This window comes from Neomonachus schauinslandi, chromosome 2 (assembly GCF_002201575.2).
Source record: "Neomonachus schauinslandi chromosome 2, ASM220157v2, whole genome shotgun sequence".
Lineage (NCBI taxonomy): Eukaryota > Metazoa > Chordata > Mammalia > Carnivora > Phocidae > Neomonachus > Neomonachus schauinslandi.
This window is the reverse complement of record NC_058404.1, coordinates 35110658-35128468: the sequence shown is the minus strand read 5'-3', so window position 1 is coordinate 35128468 and position 17811 is coordinate 35110658. Positions and strand designations below refer to the sequence as shown.

General features: G+C 36.2%; 1 protein-coding gene across 2 annotated transcripts in view; it reads left to right on the top strand.

Annotated features, from left to right (window-relative positions):
• The window catches only part of NSD3 (nuclear receptor binding SET domain protein 3), a 118775-nt gene that overhangs the window by 43333 nt on the left and 57631 nt on the right, over nucleotides 1-17811 (top strand). For both annotated transcript variants that reach the window (XM_044912830.1, XM_021681570.2), the window contains exons 2-4: nucleotides 2101-2819; nucleotides 10959-11030; nucleotides 11643-11805. In XM_044912830.1, the coding sequence (XP_044768765.1) occupies nucleotides 2145-2819; nucleotides 10959-11030; nucleotides 11643-11805 (910 nt within the window). In that variant the 5' untranslated portion in view covers nucleotides 2101-2144. The remainder of the gene's footprint in view (nucleotides 1-2100; nucleotides 2820-10958; nucleotides 11031-11642; nucleotides 11806-17811) is intronic.

The window sequence follows — 17811 nt, the reverse complement described above, 5'->3', positions numbered from 1 at the left end:
GTTACTATAGAATAGTTAGTTGTCATTTTGGCAGTGATCGGGAATAAAGAGCATGAACAAAAGAATCACATCCTCTCAGAAGTTATGGCTGAGTGAAGTGGAAGTCGTAGCATGGTAAAAATCTTGGGGTGTAGAGTCAGACACACTTAGATACAAATAGTCATTCTGCCCCCTTTGCTTTATGGTTTAAAGCAAGGCATCTAACCTCTCTGAAGCTCAGTTTCTTTTCCCTATGAACCAGGAGTCACCATGCCTATCCTACAAAGTTGTTATGAGGATTAAATGAGATAATGTATAAAGTGCTTGGCCCAGAGTAGATGCTAAAAAATGAGAGTGCTGTCTAACACTTCCCTGCACCCCATCTCACTATAGAGCGATATGGGCAGTTTGATTTCCTGTATGCTCTTGTATTCATTTGTTTGCAATTTTAGAACTTCTAAAATTCTTTCCATTTGCTAACAGTGTAAACAGCAGCTGTTTAATCAGATATGCCTTGAAAAGTGTATTATCAGCAATCATTTCCCTCTTCTGTTTGCTGTTTTGGGTTACGTGCTTTATCATTATGGTAATTCCTACTAGAATCAAGATCGTAGGCGTTATTAATTGGTCATAGAATCAAACTGGACTGTAGCCTCATAGTCCTTCTTCACAGTATTCCAGGCAGCTAAAATCAGTTCATCAGATTCAATGCAGTAGAGAAATCCTCTCTGCCTTAGAGCTTTCTAGAAGAAATGTTTATGAGATAATCAAGATAATATCTGAACTGTCCATTAATCCTGTCTCAAGATGTGGGCTTGTCAAACTTTATGACAACACAGAGTGGTCTTAGAGCATTTCATAATAGATGGTTATCTATATTACAACATTGTTACATAACGTGAACATCTTTAGGCACCTTCTAGAGGGGGTGCAGTAATCGTAAGAGTATAATGCAATAACTACAATGCAAAGATTGTAATGCAGTGAGCCAACTAAGAGGGTGCATCAGAATCGGCTGGAGTGTGATCTTAAAATATTGAGACTCTAGGCCTCACCACAGATTTATCGAATCAGATTCATCAGTAGATAGACGTTGATTGACATGTACGTTTTGTAAAACTACCCCAGATCATTATATTTATGCTGCTGGTTAAAAACAACTAATACTATTAAGACTATAGAGAATCAGGCACCCTCACTACTGGTATGATGGTAAATTGACACTGCAAAACTGTTCTACAGGCTGTGCTGTATCTATTAAAATTTCAAATCTGTCCAATAGGAATACATACATGCCCAAAGAGCTAGTTTCAAGAAAGTTTCCTGTAGACCTGTTTATAATTTCAAACAATTGTGAGCAGCTAAATGATTCTCAGTACACAAATGGTTAAGTACATTGTGGTATAGATACCATAGGTGTTTACTGTGTAACTATTTAAAAAAGTATATATGAAAATTATACATGCTGATGTAGAAAGATATCTAGGATATATTGTTAAGTTGAATAAGCAAGTCACAGAATCAACCCTATTTTCAAAATTTTGTATGTAACTATATAAAGATTTGGAAGAATACTCACCAAAGTACTTACAGCGGTTATCCATGACAGAAGAATGGGAATGATGGAGAGGGAGGAGTGATAGCCCTTTTTACTTTTGTATTTAAAATATTTGCAATAAGATTTTGTTATTTTTTGTAACAACAAAGAGCCCCACTGGACAAAACATGAGTGATTTAAAGGAAGCTTGTATGGAACCCAATTTATATGTGTCAGAACATTGCTTACTTTGCAAATACCAGTTTTAACCTGAGACTTACCATTTCTAACTTGGGAAACAGAAAGGAATGCAAAACTATTCTGAATGTTTGCTAAGAGGATAAAATTTTGTTACTAAAACTGTGAAAGTAATTGAGAGTTTCAAATAGATAAGTATTTAAGGTAAAAAGCATTTGACTTGTATCAGATTTATATTGGCTGCCTGTTTTAAAAATATTTAGTGTTTGTGTATATCTGGATATGAAAATTGGGTACAGGATATTTTAGTAAATTCTTTTTCAGTTGATAAGCCTCTAGCCTGTGAGGATATTAACACTTTTTAATCTCCTCTCTTAAAACTTTAGGCCCGATGAGAGAAAGGGAAAGTTAAGGATGCTGGAGCAGAACAATGGATTTCTCTTTCTCTTTCATGCAAGGGATCATGGGAAACACAATTCAGCAACCACCTCAACTCATTGACTCCGCCAACATCCGTCAGGAGGATGCCTTTGATAACAACAGTGACATTGTTGAAGATGGTGGCCAGACACCATATGAAGCTACCTTGCAGCAAGGATTTCAGTACCCACCTACAACAGAAGATCTTCCTCCACTCACAAATGGCTATCCACCATCAATCAGCATGTATGAAACTCAAACCAAATACCAGTCATATAATCAGTATCCCAATGGATCAGCCAATGGCTTCGGTGCAGTTAGAAACTTTAGCCCCACTGACTATTACCATTCAGAAATTCCAAACACAAGACCACATGAAATTCTGGAAAAACCTTCTCCTCCACAGCCACCACCTCCTCCTTCGGTACCACAAACTGTGATTCCAAAGAAGACTGGCTCACCTGAAATTAAACTAAAAATAACCAAAACTATCCAGAATGGCAGGGAATTGTTTGAGTCTTCCCTTTGTGGAGACCTTTTAAATGAAGTACAGGCAAGTGAACACACAAAATCAAAGCATGAAAACAGAAAAGAAAAGAGGAAAAAAAGCAACAAGCATGACTCATCTAGATCTGAAGAGCGCAAGTCACACAAAATCCCCAAATTAGAACCAGAGGAACAAAATGTAAGTTGAAACATCTTTTTGAAAAATTTTGTAATATTTCAGATTTACTGGAAGCCCAAGAGATATTTTTCAGTTTTTATCCCTTCAAATTTAAATATTTCTGGTAACTTCTTTCTTCTAATCCCTAGCAAGGAGCTTGGGATGTTATAATGGGTGCTGAGTAAAATTTTTTGACTAAATGAATGGACATGATTAGAGTGAAGAAATATTTTTAAAACATGGGACACTAAGAACCTTGCTGCTTATGTTTCTTTGTCTAATAGCTTCACTTATTTTTATTTGCTTATAATAAACTGGTTTCTAAAGATGAAGAGGAAAGGCAAGGAGATGGTTAATTATATTGCTTATCTTTATTTAGACCAACTTTTCCCAGTGTTAATGACTTAATACTCATTACTAGTGTGTTTGCTACAAAATAAACTGAAGTAATAGAAGAACTCTTTTTATTAAAATCAATTAGTATTCATATAAAAACTTCAGGTGGTATTTTTATGAGTCATCCTTCATAGGTAAGATGTATGCTGCTGAATTTTTTTTAGTATATCTGAGGTTTTAGTATGAATTTTCTTATTAATAGGTATGTAACAAATCAGTTCTAGCTTGAATGAAGTTTTTAGTTAGTATTCTAATACATGGTATGAATTGAAGACATACATTTCCTAGACTTTGATTTGGGAAGAAAATAAGTATCTATTTTGGCAACACTAGTCTGCTTTTATATCCTGTATGCCTGAATAAATTAATTTGTTATCTTCTGTTTAAAGAATTGTTTACTTCATACCAACTCACCTTTTCCTTGGTAACTGGGTTCCAGTACTTCATACAACTCAAATGTGATCATTTTCTGGAGTAAAAGGCTACACCAATTCTAGACTCTCGTGAGTCTCAGTGTAATATTTCAATATGTTTTTCTCATTTTTCTATAGTTTTATTTATTCATTTAACAGTTATTGATTAAGTACCTACTCTGTGCTAGGCACTTTTCTAAGAATTAAAGTAGGGCAATGAATGAAAATTAAAGATGCCTACTTTCAGGTTGCTTATATTTTAATAAGAGGAATGAGAAAATACATACGTACCTACATATGAACATACGTATATAAGTTCATATAGTGTTAAGTGCTATGAAGAAAATAAAACTGGGTAAAGAAATAAAGGTATTATTTAGAGACATTTTAGCTATTCTGGTGTCTTAGTTCTGCATTTGTAAAATGAAGGCTTTGTAACTAAGTGGTTTTTAAAATGCCTTTTAATTTCTTAAATCATTTATTAAATGCTCCGCTCCCTGAACTTAGTTTACATAGTATCTTTATACAGACTGTTTCTTAAGTAAATGACTACATGGAAGGAGAGAAGTTAACCTTTTGTACTCCAGATGCATTCACTGTAGCACTTTTTACCTAGACCTGCAGTGAAAAGGTATGTGATGCACTGTGACCCTTGGGAATCACAAAAACCTGAATTTGGTTAAAACGAAAGCTAAAGCTTAGTTCCTAAGAACTGTTTTGTTGGTCCTTCTTGCTTTTGCTCTAGAAAATCTAGCCAATAGGAGAATATCCAGTTTTACTTGCTGGACTAGACTTTTTACCTCCATGGATAAAGTACATTAAAAATATATTTCAAAATAGAAATAGGTCTGGAATCAGAAGCAGGATAAGACAGTCTGCTTACTTTTTGTATCTCCTATTTGTTTTATTGGAATCTAGGAAAACAGTGCAATGATATATATATTTTTTACCTTGACTATATTTTTATCATTTAGTGTAGGATACACTTTTTAAACTAGTTGTACTCCAGTAACTTTGTGAATGAAAAAAAGGGGAAGAAAACTAAGAACAAATAATGGAGTCATTCTTTCATGGATCCTCATCCAATTTCAGGAAAATCACTTCCCAAAAGCAGCAATTCTAATAAATCTTTCCATGTCTAAAAAGAAACTGAAACAAAATGGAAATCATGGGAAACCTGTGATAGTTTACTAGATATTGTGTGCTTTTAATAGCAGTGCAATGATATTTCTAATAGTCACTTTATAATGAGATTTTAAAGCCAATTCTTTGTTGGATATCTGCTATGCCTAGCTCTTTGTATCACTTAAACCTTCAGTTAATTGCTATATCCAGGGATTAGATAAGATTTAAAAGTTTTAATTATGTTCTATTTTGGGCACCTGGGTGGCTCAGTTGGTTAAGCGACTGCCTTCGGCTCAGGTCATGATCCTGGAGTCCCGGGATCGAGTCCCACGTCGGGCTCCCTGATCAGCAGGGAGTCTGCTTCTCTCTCTGACCCTCCCCCCTCTCATGCTCTCTATCTCATTCTCTCTCTCAAATAAATAAATGAAATCTTTAAAAAAAAAAAATTATGTTCTTTTTTAGTAAATCATGTGGGGCATAATTTAAGATTTCATTATTTAGGATTTTACAATATCTTGAGGCAAAAGAACATCAATTTGATTGAAGATAGAGATGTAGAAAGTGATATTGATTGCACTAACTCCTATCAAGACCGTTGCCTGAAAGTTGAGTTTTTGGCAAAAATCCAGGGTTTTTTGTTTCTCTCTCCCCTTTGTTTCTCTCCCTCCCCCATCCTTTTTTCACCTTGTCCCCTTTCTTCCTTCCCTTTTTCTCTTTGTTACTCTCTCCCTTCCCTCCTCCCTTTTTTTCCAAAGAGAAAAAAGAGTTCTTGTTAGTTGAATTTTGATTAATTAAAATTTATCACACATGGGGAATAATTATAAATATAAGAGATGGATGCCGTAAAAGTTGTACTCCATTCTGGTAATAGAACTTTAAAGCTGGAGCTCCCAAGGCTCTTGCTTGTTGTTAGTGTCATACTTCAGTACTGTACAGAGGACCAGTGATGTTCACAAAGTAATTGGTTTTGTAACCTTATGGTTTTGTTTTGTTTTTTAATTAGGTTTCATTAACTTGAACAACATTTATTTTGTTTCCCTTAGGACAGTTTCTTTTAAGTGTTCAATTTTTCATACCCTTGTGCCTCCTGGTTATTACTAAGGGTCCAAGCCCTTGCTTGGTGTTTAGCATTGTAGAGGGCTTAGAAATGAAAGAGGAGCTCAAGTGAGAGTCTCCTGACTCTCACTGGACAGCTCCCCTCCCCAGATGCTTTAGAGAGGCATAATGAGAACTGGGTGCTTGGAGAAAAAGTTTGAAATGATGGTCCTTACGCTGGATTTGCTTCTATCTATAATTTTGTTCCTTAAAAGCCCACTCATAGGTTCTTTCTTGAACAAACAATCTCATTTAAATTAATAGTTAATGATTTCACTCATTACTTTTTTCTTTTCTTTTTTCTTGGTATTTGATCTTGCAAATATTTCCTCCCAATTCTGAGCTGTTTGGCCTTCTAAAGAGTGGCTGTTATTTGGAACAACCTAAGTGTATCTTCTCAACAATAAAATGTGTCCAAACATCTCCGCAGCAGGAGAGCTGAGATCACTATTGAAATTGTATATTTTGTAACGCTGGTTTAGCTGTTTTTCCTCTTATCAAATTAGAAACATGTGGAAGTGTTTCTGCGTGTCTTCCTCCTTGGCAGGTGTCATGCCTCCGGCATGTGAGTGTAGGCCCTATTCAAACATTGTTCTTCCACCAGCACCTCAGTGGGCTTATCCACTAAGACTAGTCTCATTAACTCTTAGCTTGCCATTTTTACTCATAAAAAGTCAAATAGTGACTTTGGTTCCATTAGCACTAAGTTAGAGATTATGTTTGATTCAGAGTCTTAGGTCTTAAAATTCTTAGAAGCTGTTCACATGCAAAAAGTTATTTTTGTACAGATAAACGTTTTAGTGTTTAAGATTATGCAGTTATTCAGAAAGTAAAAGAAAAATGCATAATTTATTGCCTTTGAATTTTTCTTTCCACCTTAAATGTGGATGTAAGTTTTTTAAAAAGAGTATGATTTTGCTTAATGTTTTGAAAATTATTAGGGGTTAGGAATTCTGCCAGATTTGATGCATATTATTCATCTTAATAAAGCTCTTGTGTTTTAATAAAAGCACTAGGCCAAATTTTTTTAAAAGGAATATTTTGGATAATTAATTTTATTTTAGTTGCTCTCTTAACATATTTTTTTCCTATTTAAGAAACTTGGAATATAGGTCTTTCCATATGGAATCAACTAAAAATGTAAAAAAGCAGTATATACCTGTAAAATCAAAAATTTAAAACTAAGGAGAGCTAACTCACTGTCATCTTTTTCTCTGACGCTCTCTTCCTAAAGCAACACTATTAGTACCAGAAAGGGTATCTTTTGTCCTTACTTGATTTTAATCTCTTTTAAGCTTATCTATCCTTTGAACAACTAAAGGAAAATGGATGTTATACCCAGAAGTATTTTATCTGTTGGCATTTTCTGACTCATTTTTCTTGACTCCTAAGCATTTGACTTCCATTGACCATGTTGTCTTAAAAACTTCACCCCTTAACTGGTGTTTATGATACTATGTTATCTGTTAACCGGTTTATCTCCTTACCCTTTCTTTTGGGCTCAAGTCAAGGCCTACTGGATATTTCTCCCATCCAAGTACTAACCAGGCCCAACCCTGCTTAGGTTCTGAGATCAGATGAGATCAGGCACATTCAGGGTGGTATGGCTATAGACTAAATGCCTACTAGAGATTTCTATTTTGCTCATGCATTAGCACATTTTACAATATATATTTCCTTTCTATCATCGCAGCATCCTTATTCAACTTCTTTTTCTTTCTTTTATATATATAGTCTTGAAAGCTTAGAATAAATCTTAGGCTTATTTCTTACCCTTGCGATTGTTTTCCTTTTAAGATGACTCTGTAAACAATTTTAACAGTGTTTCAAGCTAGCCTGAAGGAAAAGCAAACATCCTGGAACAAACCATAAAAAAATTTAAAAAAATAAGACATTTGAATATTAAAAGTTTTGAAGGAAATCCTTTCTTTAATCCAGAAAGGGAAAAATGTTAATGGGCTTCAGACCAGTTCTTACAATGATAGTAGGATTCTGTTGTTTGGCAAAGATGAGTCACTCCTTATCTGTCTGCCCTCAAAAGGAGTTACAGAGATCCCTTACACCTAGACATCATGAAGATTGAATGTGCGGAGGAGGATGACTCGCTTTCTTAGCGGCATATGTACTTCCTCAAGTGGCCTTGTCTTCCTTTGGTAGCTTGAGAATGAGAAGTTGAGGTGAAGGCTTAAGCTACTTTTGTAGATTGAAGTGAAGCTACCCAAAGGGCCTATGCAAAGGGGGACAGTATTTCAGACTGCTTTATTATTATACGAGCAATCTGGAAAACAGTTTTCATTTGAACATAGATTTTTCTTTCCTTGCTCAGTGAGTGTGTCCTATTAGATTGCATAGTCCTGGTACCACCACAGACACATCTGACAGAGCACATTTTGTGCCCGTCAACAAGTTGCCACTACCTTTTTTTCCAAAATACTCTCCACATAATAGCTAACATGATTTTTTTAAAACATAAATTGGTGTATGTTACTTCTCTACCTAATCCTCTTTGGTGGCTTTTTATTGACATTAATATAAAACACTTGACTGTACTTACAAGGTCCTTGTATTATAGTCTGCCTCCCCTCTCTCATCTTGTAACCTCTCTTCTTTGGGCAATTAAGTCAGTTGTAAGTCCTTCCTGAAATTTCTACTTTTTAAACCCCAGGAACTTCACAAGTTCCATGCCTGCTTTCTGGAATGTTCTTCTGCCCACTTTTTACTAGACTAACTCCTCTTCCTCTGATTCTCCGATTATAATTGACTTTCTCAGAGAGGCCTTTCTTGACCTTCATATTTAAAGATATACCCCCCATTATTTCTCTTCATACATTTACATTATATAAGTGTATGTTTTTATTTGTTTAATGTCTGTCTGTCCTGCCCAACTGTAAGCTTTTTGAGGTGAGGGATCAAATGTATTTGTTCATCATTGCATACCCACCTACTAGAACAGTGCCTGGAAAGTCATAGGCACTGTTGAATAAACGATTGATACTTGGGGTTTGGGATATTAGTCTGGCTTATCATTTCCTAATAGTTACAAACTTTTCTACAATTTTTTCTTTAATAAAACTTTGTTTTTACTGTTTTTACAACAGTGTCTTGAATTAATTGAAAATTTTAAGTAGCTTCTAGAATTACCCATGTTTTTAAATTGGAATTAAGACTTAATTTGATGGCTGTATCTCTCTTTATGCCATCTAAATTAAGTTCTGTTCTTTGACAAGTGAGAAGTTTTAAAAAATCTTTTAAATTACAAAGTAATCTGCTTTTTACAAGAAATACAAATAACACAAAAATACAGATCTTCCTTTACCATTTCCCTAACCTCATTCCCCAAAGATAACTACTTTTATCAATCTGATATAAAATGTATCAAACCTTTTAATATGGGCTATTTTAAAATAAAAAGTTAGAAGATGTTGATAGACCTGTAGATTACTGACATGAAATAATGCTATACTTAACCATCCTCTGCTTAGATTTTCTCATTTTGTTTTCTGTAGCTAGTTTCTTAAAATATAATTGCCCAACTGAAGAGTGATATATTTTGAATTTTGATAGATACTTCTAAGTAGCCTTCCCAAAGAGTTGCAGAAATTAATTTTTAAGTAACATATGTGTGGGTTTTATTATTGGAAAAATAATGTTTATCATAGACAATTTGACAGATAAAGAAAAGCATACCAAAAGAATCACTTTTTCCATCACCTGGTGGTATTCTCATTTTTCTTTCTGCGCACATTAAAAAAAATTATTTTGGGGTGCCTGGGTGGCTCAGTCAGTTGAGCAGCTGCCTTCGGCTCAGGTAATGATTCCAGGGTCCTGGGATCGAGCCCCACATCGGGCTCCCTGCTCAGTGGGGAGCCTGCTTCTCCCTCTTTCTCTGCCTGTGGCTCCCCCTGCCTGTGCTCTCTCTCTGTCAGATAAATAAATAAAATCTTTAAAAAAATAAGAAGAAATTATTTTTCCAAGATTGGAATCATACTATACAAACTGCTTTGAAATTTGCTTTTTTCAAATAACATTATATTGTCATTTTCCTATGTCATTTTATTTATTTTTTCAAAAGATTTTATTTTTAAGTAATCTCTGCACCCAATGTGGGGCTTGAACTCACAAACCCAAGATCAAGAGCCACATGCTCTACCAGCTAAGCCAGCCAGGCACCCCCCCATGTCATTTTAAAATATATTTATATTACTTCACTGTCTAGTTATACTATACCCTATTTAATTTAAATTACTGGACATCTAGATTGTTTTCTAATATTTGCTCTTATAAATAGGACTAGTGTGCATATCTTTCTGTGTGTATATTTATATCTCTCAGTGCTTTTCAGTATACATATACATTTAGAAGTGGATTTGCTTGATCAGAGTCTGAAAATTTAAGGATTTTCATACGTGCCAAATTGCTCTCCTGAAAAATTCCAAGTTACATCTTACTAGCAATCTCAGAGTGCTCATTTTTCTGCACCCTGTTAGGTTAAAAAAACAACAGCAACAACAATCAACACATTAAGTTTTTTTTTTTTTAATATTTAAATTTTAATATAATGTAAATTTTTGTTCTAGGAAGTGTACTTTTTATTTTTTTATTTTTTTATTCTTATGTTAATCCCCATACATTACATCATTAGTTTTAGATGAAGTGTTCCATGATTCATTGTTTGTGCATAACACCCAGTGCTCCATGCAGAATGTGCCCTCCTCAATACCCACCACCAGGCTAACCCATCCTCCCACCCCCCTCCCCTCTAGAACCCTGTTTGTTTTTCAGAGTCCATCGTCTCTCATGGTTCGTCTACCCCTCCGATTTCCCCCGCTTCATTCTTCCCCTCCCGCTACCTTCTTCTTCTTCTTCTTTTTTTTTTCTTAACATATATTACATTATTTCAACACATTAAGTTTTAAAAGTAATGAATGAGATCTAGCTATGGTGTGGAATGGAACATGAATTTAAGACATAGCGTCATGTATTGCACTAGTTGAATTCTTACTACCTACATTATTCAGTTAATAAATGTCCTTTATTTTCTTTGCTATTTAGTTTTGATTTCTTTTTGTGTATGTCATTGTTCTTTGGTTGGCTGCCATTTTGTTCTTTTTATCTATACCTTTTCACCTAGAGACCAAATGAGAGGGTTGACACTGTGTCAGAAAAACCAAGAGAAGAGCCAGTACTAAAAGAGGAACCTCCGGTGAGTTGCTCTATTGAATATTGTCTAACCAGGGATAGTGTAAGAAGGTGAAAGCAGGGTGATTAAATTATAACACATTCCATACGTATTATTACAGTTCCATACTTCTGGATTTCAGAAATTATACTGAAATAAATCTTGGAGCTGGTTTAAGAGGTAGATACTTTCAGTGAATTATTTTTCTTTTCAAAACTATGACCACTTTTTCTTACTGAAGTATAATTGACATATATCATATTAGTTTCAGGTGTACAACATATTGATTTGTTATGAAAATACATTACAAAATGATCACCACAAGAAGTCTAGTTACCATCTGTCACCATATAAAATTACAAAAATATTTTTATGACCATTTTTAATGGATTATGTGAATTCTCAAGATGCCTTATCAATAATAAGACATCAGAAACATCAGTCCTATTTTCAGTATTTGGAGTGGGGTTCATTATTTTCCTTCTCTTCCTTTTTGCTACTTATGGTTAAGTGTCAGGGAAAGTATAATTGAAGATAAATTTTACATGGTGAGCATGCTTAAAGTACTTTGTTCATAGTTTCTTTTTTTTTTTTTAACTTTCTTTGCTGATGAAGTTTTATGAACTTTTCCTATAGGTTCAGCCAATATTATCTTCTGTTCCAACAACAGAAGTGTCTGCTGGTGTTAAGTTCCAGGTTGGCGATCTTGTTTGGTCTAAGGTGGGAACCTATCCTTGGTGGCCTTGCATGGTTTCAAGTGATCCCCAGCTCGAGGTTCATACCAAAATTAACACAAGAGGTAAGTAAAGGCCCACATAGATATTAAATAAAAGGTTGGGGGAAAAAATTGAATCTTAAATGTTGTATATGACTATAAGGATATACACAGGAGGGGCGCCTGGGTGGCTCAGCTGGTTAAGCATGTAACTCTTGATTTCAGCTCATGGTCTCATGGGCCATGGGATCGAGGCTGCATTGGGCTCTGTGCTCAGTGGGGAGTCTGCTTGAGGGTTCTCGTCCTCTGCCCTTCCCCCCACTCATTCTCTTTCTCTCTAAGGTAAATAAATAAATCTTTAAAAAAAAAAAAAGAAAGAATATGCATATAATCTAACACCAGAATATCAGTTTTTAATGACCAGTGATTTAATTATGATCTTAATGGGCAAAAAGCCTCTACAACTGATATGGTCCTTGTTTTCCCTTATAACACCCTGCATTTGTTTTATAATTTCTTCTGTACTTCTTTAAAAACCTTTATCTGACTGATACCTCATATGAATTCCAAAAGAAAGCAGTTGAGTAAGTAATAAGATGTCTTATATGAGCTTAGTAGGCATTTGGGCCATGCTTTTGTTGTATGTCTTATTTCATCATTGACTCCTTTGAGTAGTAATTTTTTACCCACATAAGTGCTTTTCATCCTGATAAAATTTTCAGGATGCTTTTTCCCTCCACTCCATTTTTGAATCTGCAAATTTACTGAGACATCCTTATAAATTCAATGCAACATAAACGTACAGCTTGAATCTAGCTATTTAGCATAGAATCCTACCTTAGGAATATTAATAAATGTTAAGAAAAGATGTGTTCTAACTTTTCTCTAATTTTTTTCATGGGTTTGTCTAAAACATGTGGATTAGATTTCTGATATTCTAGCATTTGGAATGGACTTGCTTAGTTAGCCAGGGGAAGGTTTGAGCTTGGAATTTATTTCTGGATATTTGCTTTGTGAACTCACTCTTGTTATGTTTTGAATTCCTTATTGTTTGTGACAACTTTGTGCCTATTTCTTTTTCTCTTTAAACTTTCTGTCTTGCTACCTGTTCACTGTTAATGAAGAGAAGAAATGTCTACATAAGTCTTGCAAGTCAGATTTGTGACAAGATCAGCCGTATCTGTAACTTTTGTGCTACATAGCCAGTAATCTGCCCTGGTACAGAAGGCAGTTATCTGTCATTATAACCTGCTGATTCAAGATTGGGTAACTGGAAGCATCAATGGGGCAGAAGTAAAAACAACAACAACAACAAAAACCATTGTTGAGTGTCTACTTTCATGCAAGACACTGTGTTAAGCAATTCTCTTATATATTTTATGCAGTCCACATAGCAGCAACACTACGAAGTAGGTACTATTATTATCCTTATGTTTTGACTAAGTAGAGTTTCCGAGAGTCCTTATTCCATAACCTCCACTCTTTTTTTTTTTTTAAAGATTTTATTTATTTTATTATTTATTTGACAGAGAGAGACACAGCGAGAGAGGGAACACAAGCAGGGGGAGTGGGAGAGGGAGAAGCAGGCTTCCCGCAGAGCAGGGAACGCGATGCGGGGCTAGATTCCAGGATCCTGGGACCATGACCTGAGCCGAAGGCAGACGCTTAAAGACTGAGCCACCCAGGCGCCCCTCCACAACCTCCACAACCTCCACAACCTCCACTCTTAAGCATCCTATGTATTAGAAGGAAAGTAATTGAATTCATCTAGTCATAATTTACCAAGGTTGGGGGGAAGGCAGTCCTAGTTCTTTCATTTATTACTGATTACTAAGTGTTGGACTAGTATTCTCTGAGTACCTTGCAGGTTTAATAATCTTTGTGTCCATGAATGGGAGAAGAAAGGGACAGGGATTTCCCAAAGGACCAAGCCTTTTTAAATTTTAATTCCAGGTAACATACAGTGTTATATTAGTTTCAGGTGTATAATATAGTAATTCAACACTTCCATACATCACCCTGTGCTCATCACAAGTGCACTCCTTAATCCCTGTCACCTATTTAACCCATCCCCCCACGTATCTCCCCTCTGATAACCATCAGTTTGTTCTCTATAGTTGAGAGTCCATTTCTTGATTTGTCTCTCTCTTATTTTTTACCTTTGCTTGTTTTGTTTGTTAAATTCCACGTATGAGTGAAATCATATGGTATCTGACTTATTTTGCTTAGCATTATACTCTCTAGTTCCATCCATGTCATTGCAAATGGCAAGATTTCATTCTTTTTATGGCTGAGTAATATACACACACACACACACACATATTACATCTTCTTTATTCACCAGTTGATGGATACTTGGGCTGCTTCCATATCTTGGCTATTGTAAATAGTGCTGCTATAAACATAAAGTGCATGTATCCCTTTCAGTTAGTATTTTTGTGTTCTTTGGGTAAATACCCAGTAGTGCAATTGCTGGATCATAAGGTAGTTCTGTTTTTAACTTTTTGAGGATACTCCATACTGTTTTCCACAGTGGCTGCAGCAGTTTGCATTCCCACCAACAGTGCAAGAGGGTTCCCCTTTCTCCGCATAGTTGCCAACACCTGTTGCTTCTTGTGTTGTTAATTTAGACATTCTGACAGGTGTGAGATGATATCTCATTGTAGTTTTGATTTGCATTTCCCTGATGATCAGTGATGATTAGTATCTTTCATGTGTCTGTTAGGGCAAAGCCTTCCTAAATAAAATAATCCATGTACCTGTCTGGGTCTCTGGAGCACTCTGGGGTATTAGATCATGTGAGAGTTGTGGCTCTTCAATTCTCTCTCCTTAGAAAAGCGTGCTTTTGAAATTATATAGAGTTTCACATTTAATTACTCTATGAAAACCTGCTAATTACAGCTTTTTTATGGGATACAAGTGAAAGCACAATTTTATGCCGCATCTGTATTTCAAAGGAAGTATTTAAATTTAGGAATTAATCTAATATGGTCTGGAATTCCCTAGGTAATCTCCTGCTTTACTGCTGGTAAAATTTGTATGATTGAGAAAACCAGAACTCTGAGAATTTAGAAATTTTTTAAAGTTTAAATTAATTAAAAGTGTATTTTGAGGGGCGCCTGGGTGGCTCAGCCGTTAAGCGGCTGCCTCCGGCTCAGGTCATGATCCAAGGGTCCCGATATCGAGCCCCGCATCGGGCTCCCTGCTCGGCGGGAAGCCTGCTTCTCCCTCTGCCTGCTGCTCCCCCTGTTTGTGTTCCCTCTCTCGCTGTGTCTCTATCAAATAAATAAAATCTTTAAAAAAAAAAAAAAGAGTGGAGGTTATGGAATAAGGACTCTCTGAAACTCTATTTACTTATTCAAAACATAAGGATAGGGCGCCTGGGTGGCTCAGTTGGTTAAGTGTCTGCCTTTGGCTCGGGTCATGGTGTCGGGGTCCTGGGATCGAGCCCCGCGTCGGGCTCCCTGCTCAGCGGGAAGCCTGCTTCTCCCTCTCCCACTCCCCCTGCTTGTGTTCCCTCTCTTGCTGTGTCTCTCTCTATCAAATAAATAAATAAAATCTTTTTTTAAGTATATTTCAATATTTTTAATTTTCTTTTTTGCAGTAGTTTTTAAAATAATAGCTTTCTTGAGATATGATTTACATACAAATTAGTGATTTTTAGTACATTTACGGAGTTGTGCAGTCATCACTACATCTAATTTTAAAACTTTTTTTTTAAAGAGTTTATTTGGGTCACGTGGGTGGCTCAGTTGTTAAACGTCTGCCTTTGGCTCAGGTCATGATCCTAGGATCATGGATGAGCCCCGCATCGGGCTCCCTGCTCAGCGGGAAGCCTGCTTCTCCCTCTCCCACTGCCCTGCTTGTGTTCCCTCTCTCGCTGTCTCTCTGTCTGTCAAATAAATTTTAAAAAATCTTAAAAAAAATATGTGTTAAAAAAATAAATAAAAGGCTTTATTTGACGTCATGGGAGCGAGCTTGCGTGAGTGAGGGAGGGGCAGAGGGGAAGAGAGAATCCCAAGCAGACTCCCCGCTGAGTGCAGAGCCCAAAGCAGGGCTGGATCTCACCACCCTGAGATCATGACCTGAGCGGAAAACAAGAGTCAGATACTTAACCAACTGGGCCACCCAGGTGCTCCTGGAACATTTTCCTCAACCCAAAATGAAATCCCATGTCCATTAGCAGTCATTCCCCATTCCTCCTCTCTTCCCCCAGTGCTAAGCAACCACTAACTACTTTTTGTCTCTATAGATTTGCCTTTTCTGGACATTTCATATAAATGGAACCATATAACATACAGCCTTTTGTGTCTGGCTTCTTTCACTTAGCCTCGTGTTTTAGAGGTTCATGTTGTGGCATCTGTCAGTACTTCCTTTTTTGTTGCCAAATAGTATTCCATTGTATAGCTGTATGCAGTGCAGTTTTAGAGAAAGTTTTGTTTTTCTGAAAATCAAAAAAACACAGTATAAAAATTTTATTGATATGTTCACACATGATGACTGTGAAGCATTTTGTGTTGCTTGTTATCTAAACAACCTTGTAAAATTTTTCTTAATTATTTTTAGATAGTAGTCATTGATTTCCATATTATTGGTCCATATTACTGGATTCTTAGCTTTGGAAAAAATAACAGTTTTTACACATAAAGATCAAATTCTTTGTAAGAGCATGTGGAAAGATGTTTGTATCACATGTCTGTTTTAAGTTATATTTCATTGTTGTGGTCTCATCTTAAGTTTCTTTTTCTTTTTTTTTCTTCAGGCCTTATTGAGGTGTAATTGACCAAAGTTATATATATTTAAAGTGTACATACAACATAATGATTTGATATACATATACTTTGGTCAGTTTACATATCCAGCACTTCACACAGTTATTTTTGTGTGTGGATGTTTGGTGAGAATGCTTAAGATCTACACTCTCAACAACTTTCATGTATATAATACAGTATTTTTTTTTTTTAAGATTTTATTTATTTGACAGAGAGATAGCAAGAGCAGGAACACAAGCAGGGGGAGTGGGAGAGGGAGAAGCAGGCTTCCAGCTGAGCAGGGAGCCTCACGCAGGGCTCGATCCCAGGACCCTGGGATCATGACCTGAGCTGAAGGCAGACGCTTAACAACTGAGCTACCCAGGCGCCCCTGTAATACAGTATTATTAACTACAGTAACCATGCTGTACATTAGATTCCTAGAACGTATTCATTTTTTTTTTTTTTTTTTTTTTTGCGAGAGAGAGAATGAGAGACAGAGAGCATGAGAGGGAGGAGGGTCAGAGGGAGAAGCAGACTCCCTGCTGAGCAGGGAGCCCGATGTGGGACTCGATCCCGGGACTCCAGGATCATGACCTGAGCCGAAGGCAGTCGCTTAACCAACTGAGCCACCCAGGCGCCCGAACGTATTCATCTTACGACTGAAGGCTTATACCCTTTGACTAGCATCTCCCTATTTCTCTCCCACCCCAGCCCCTGATAACTGGCAACCATCATTCTACATTGTTTCTATGAGTTGGACTTTTTTTTTTAAAGATTCCACATACAAGTAAGATCATATGGTATCTGTCTTTCTCTGTCTGACTTATTTTCACTTAGCACAGTGTCCACTAGGTTCGTCCATTCTGGCAGGATTTCCTTTTATCTCATGGCTGAATAATCATTTTAAGTTTAAAAGTTAAAAATGAAATGCTTTTTCTGCATATAACAATACAAAATATATATATAGTCAGAAGTGAAAAGTGCCTATAATTTCATCCTTCAGATAATGTAAATACTGTTAAAAGTTTGAGAGTAGGGGCACCTGGGTGGCTCACTGGGTTAAGCATCTGACTTGATTTTGGCTCAAGTCATGATCTCACGGTTGTGAGATAGAGCCCCATGTCAGGCTCTGCGCTGGGCGTGGAGACTGCTTAAGGTTCCCTCTCTGCCTCCTGCTCACACTTGCTCTCTCTCCCTCTTAAAAAAAAAAAGTTTGAGAGTAATTATATTTCTCTATGTATATTGTAATTAATAGGATAGTAAATATTTTTACTGAGAGTTTTTTTTTTTAAGATTTTATTCATTTATTTGACAGAGAGAGAGATCACAAGTAGGC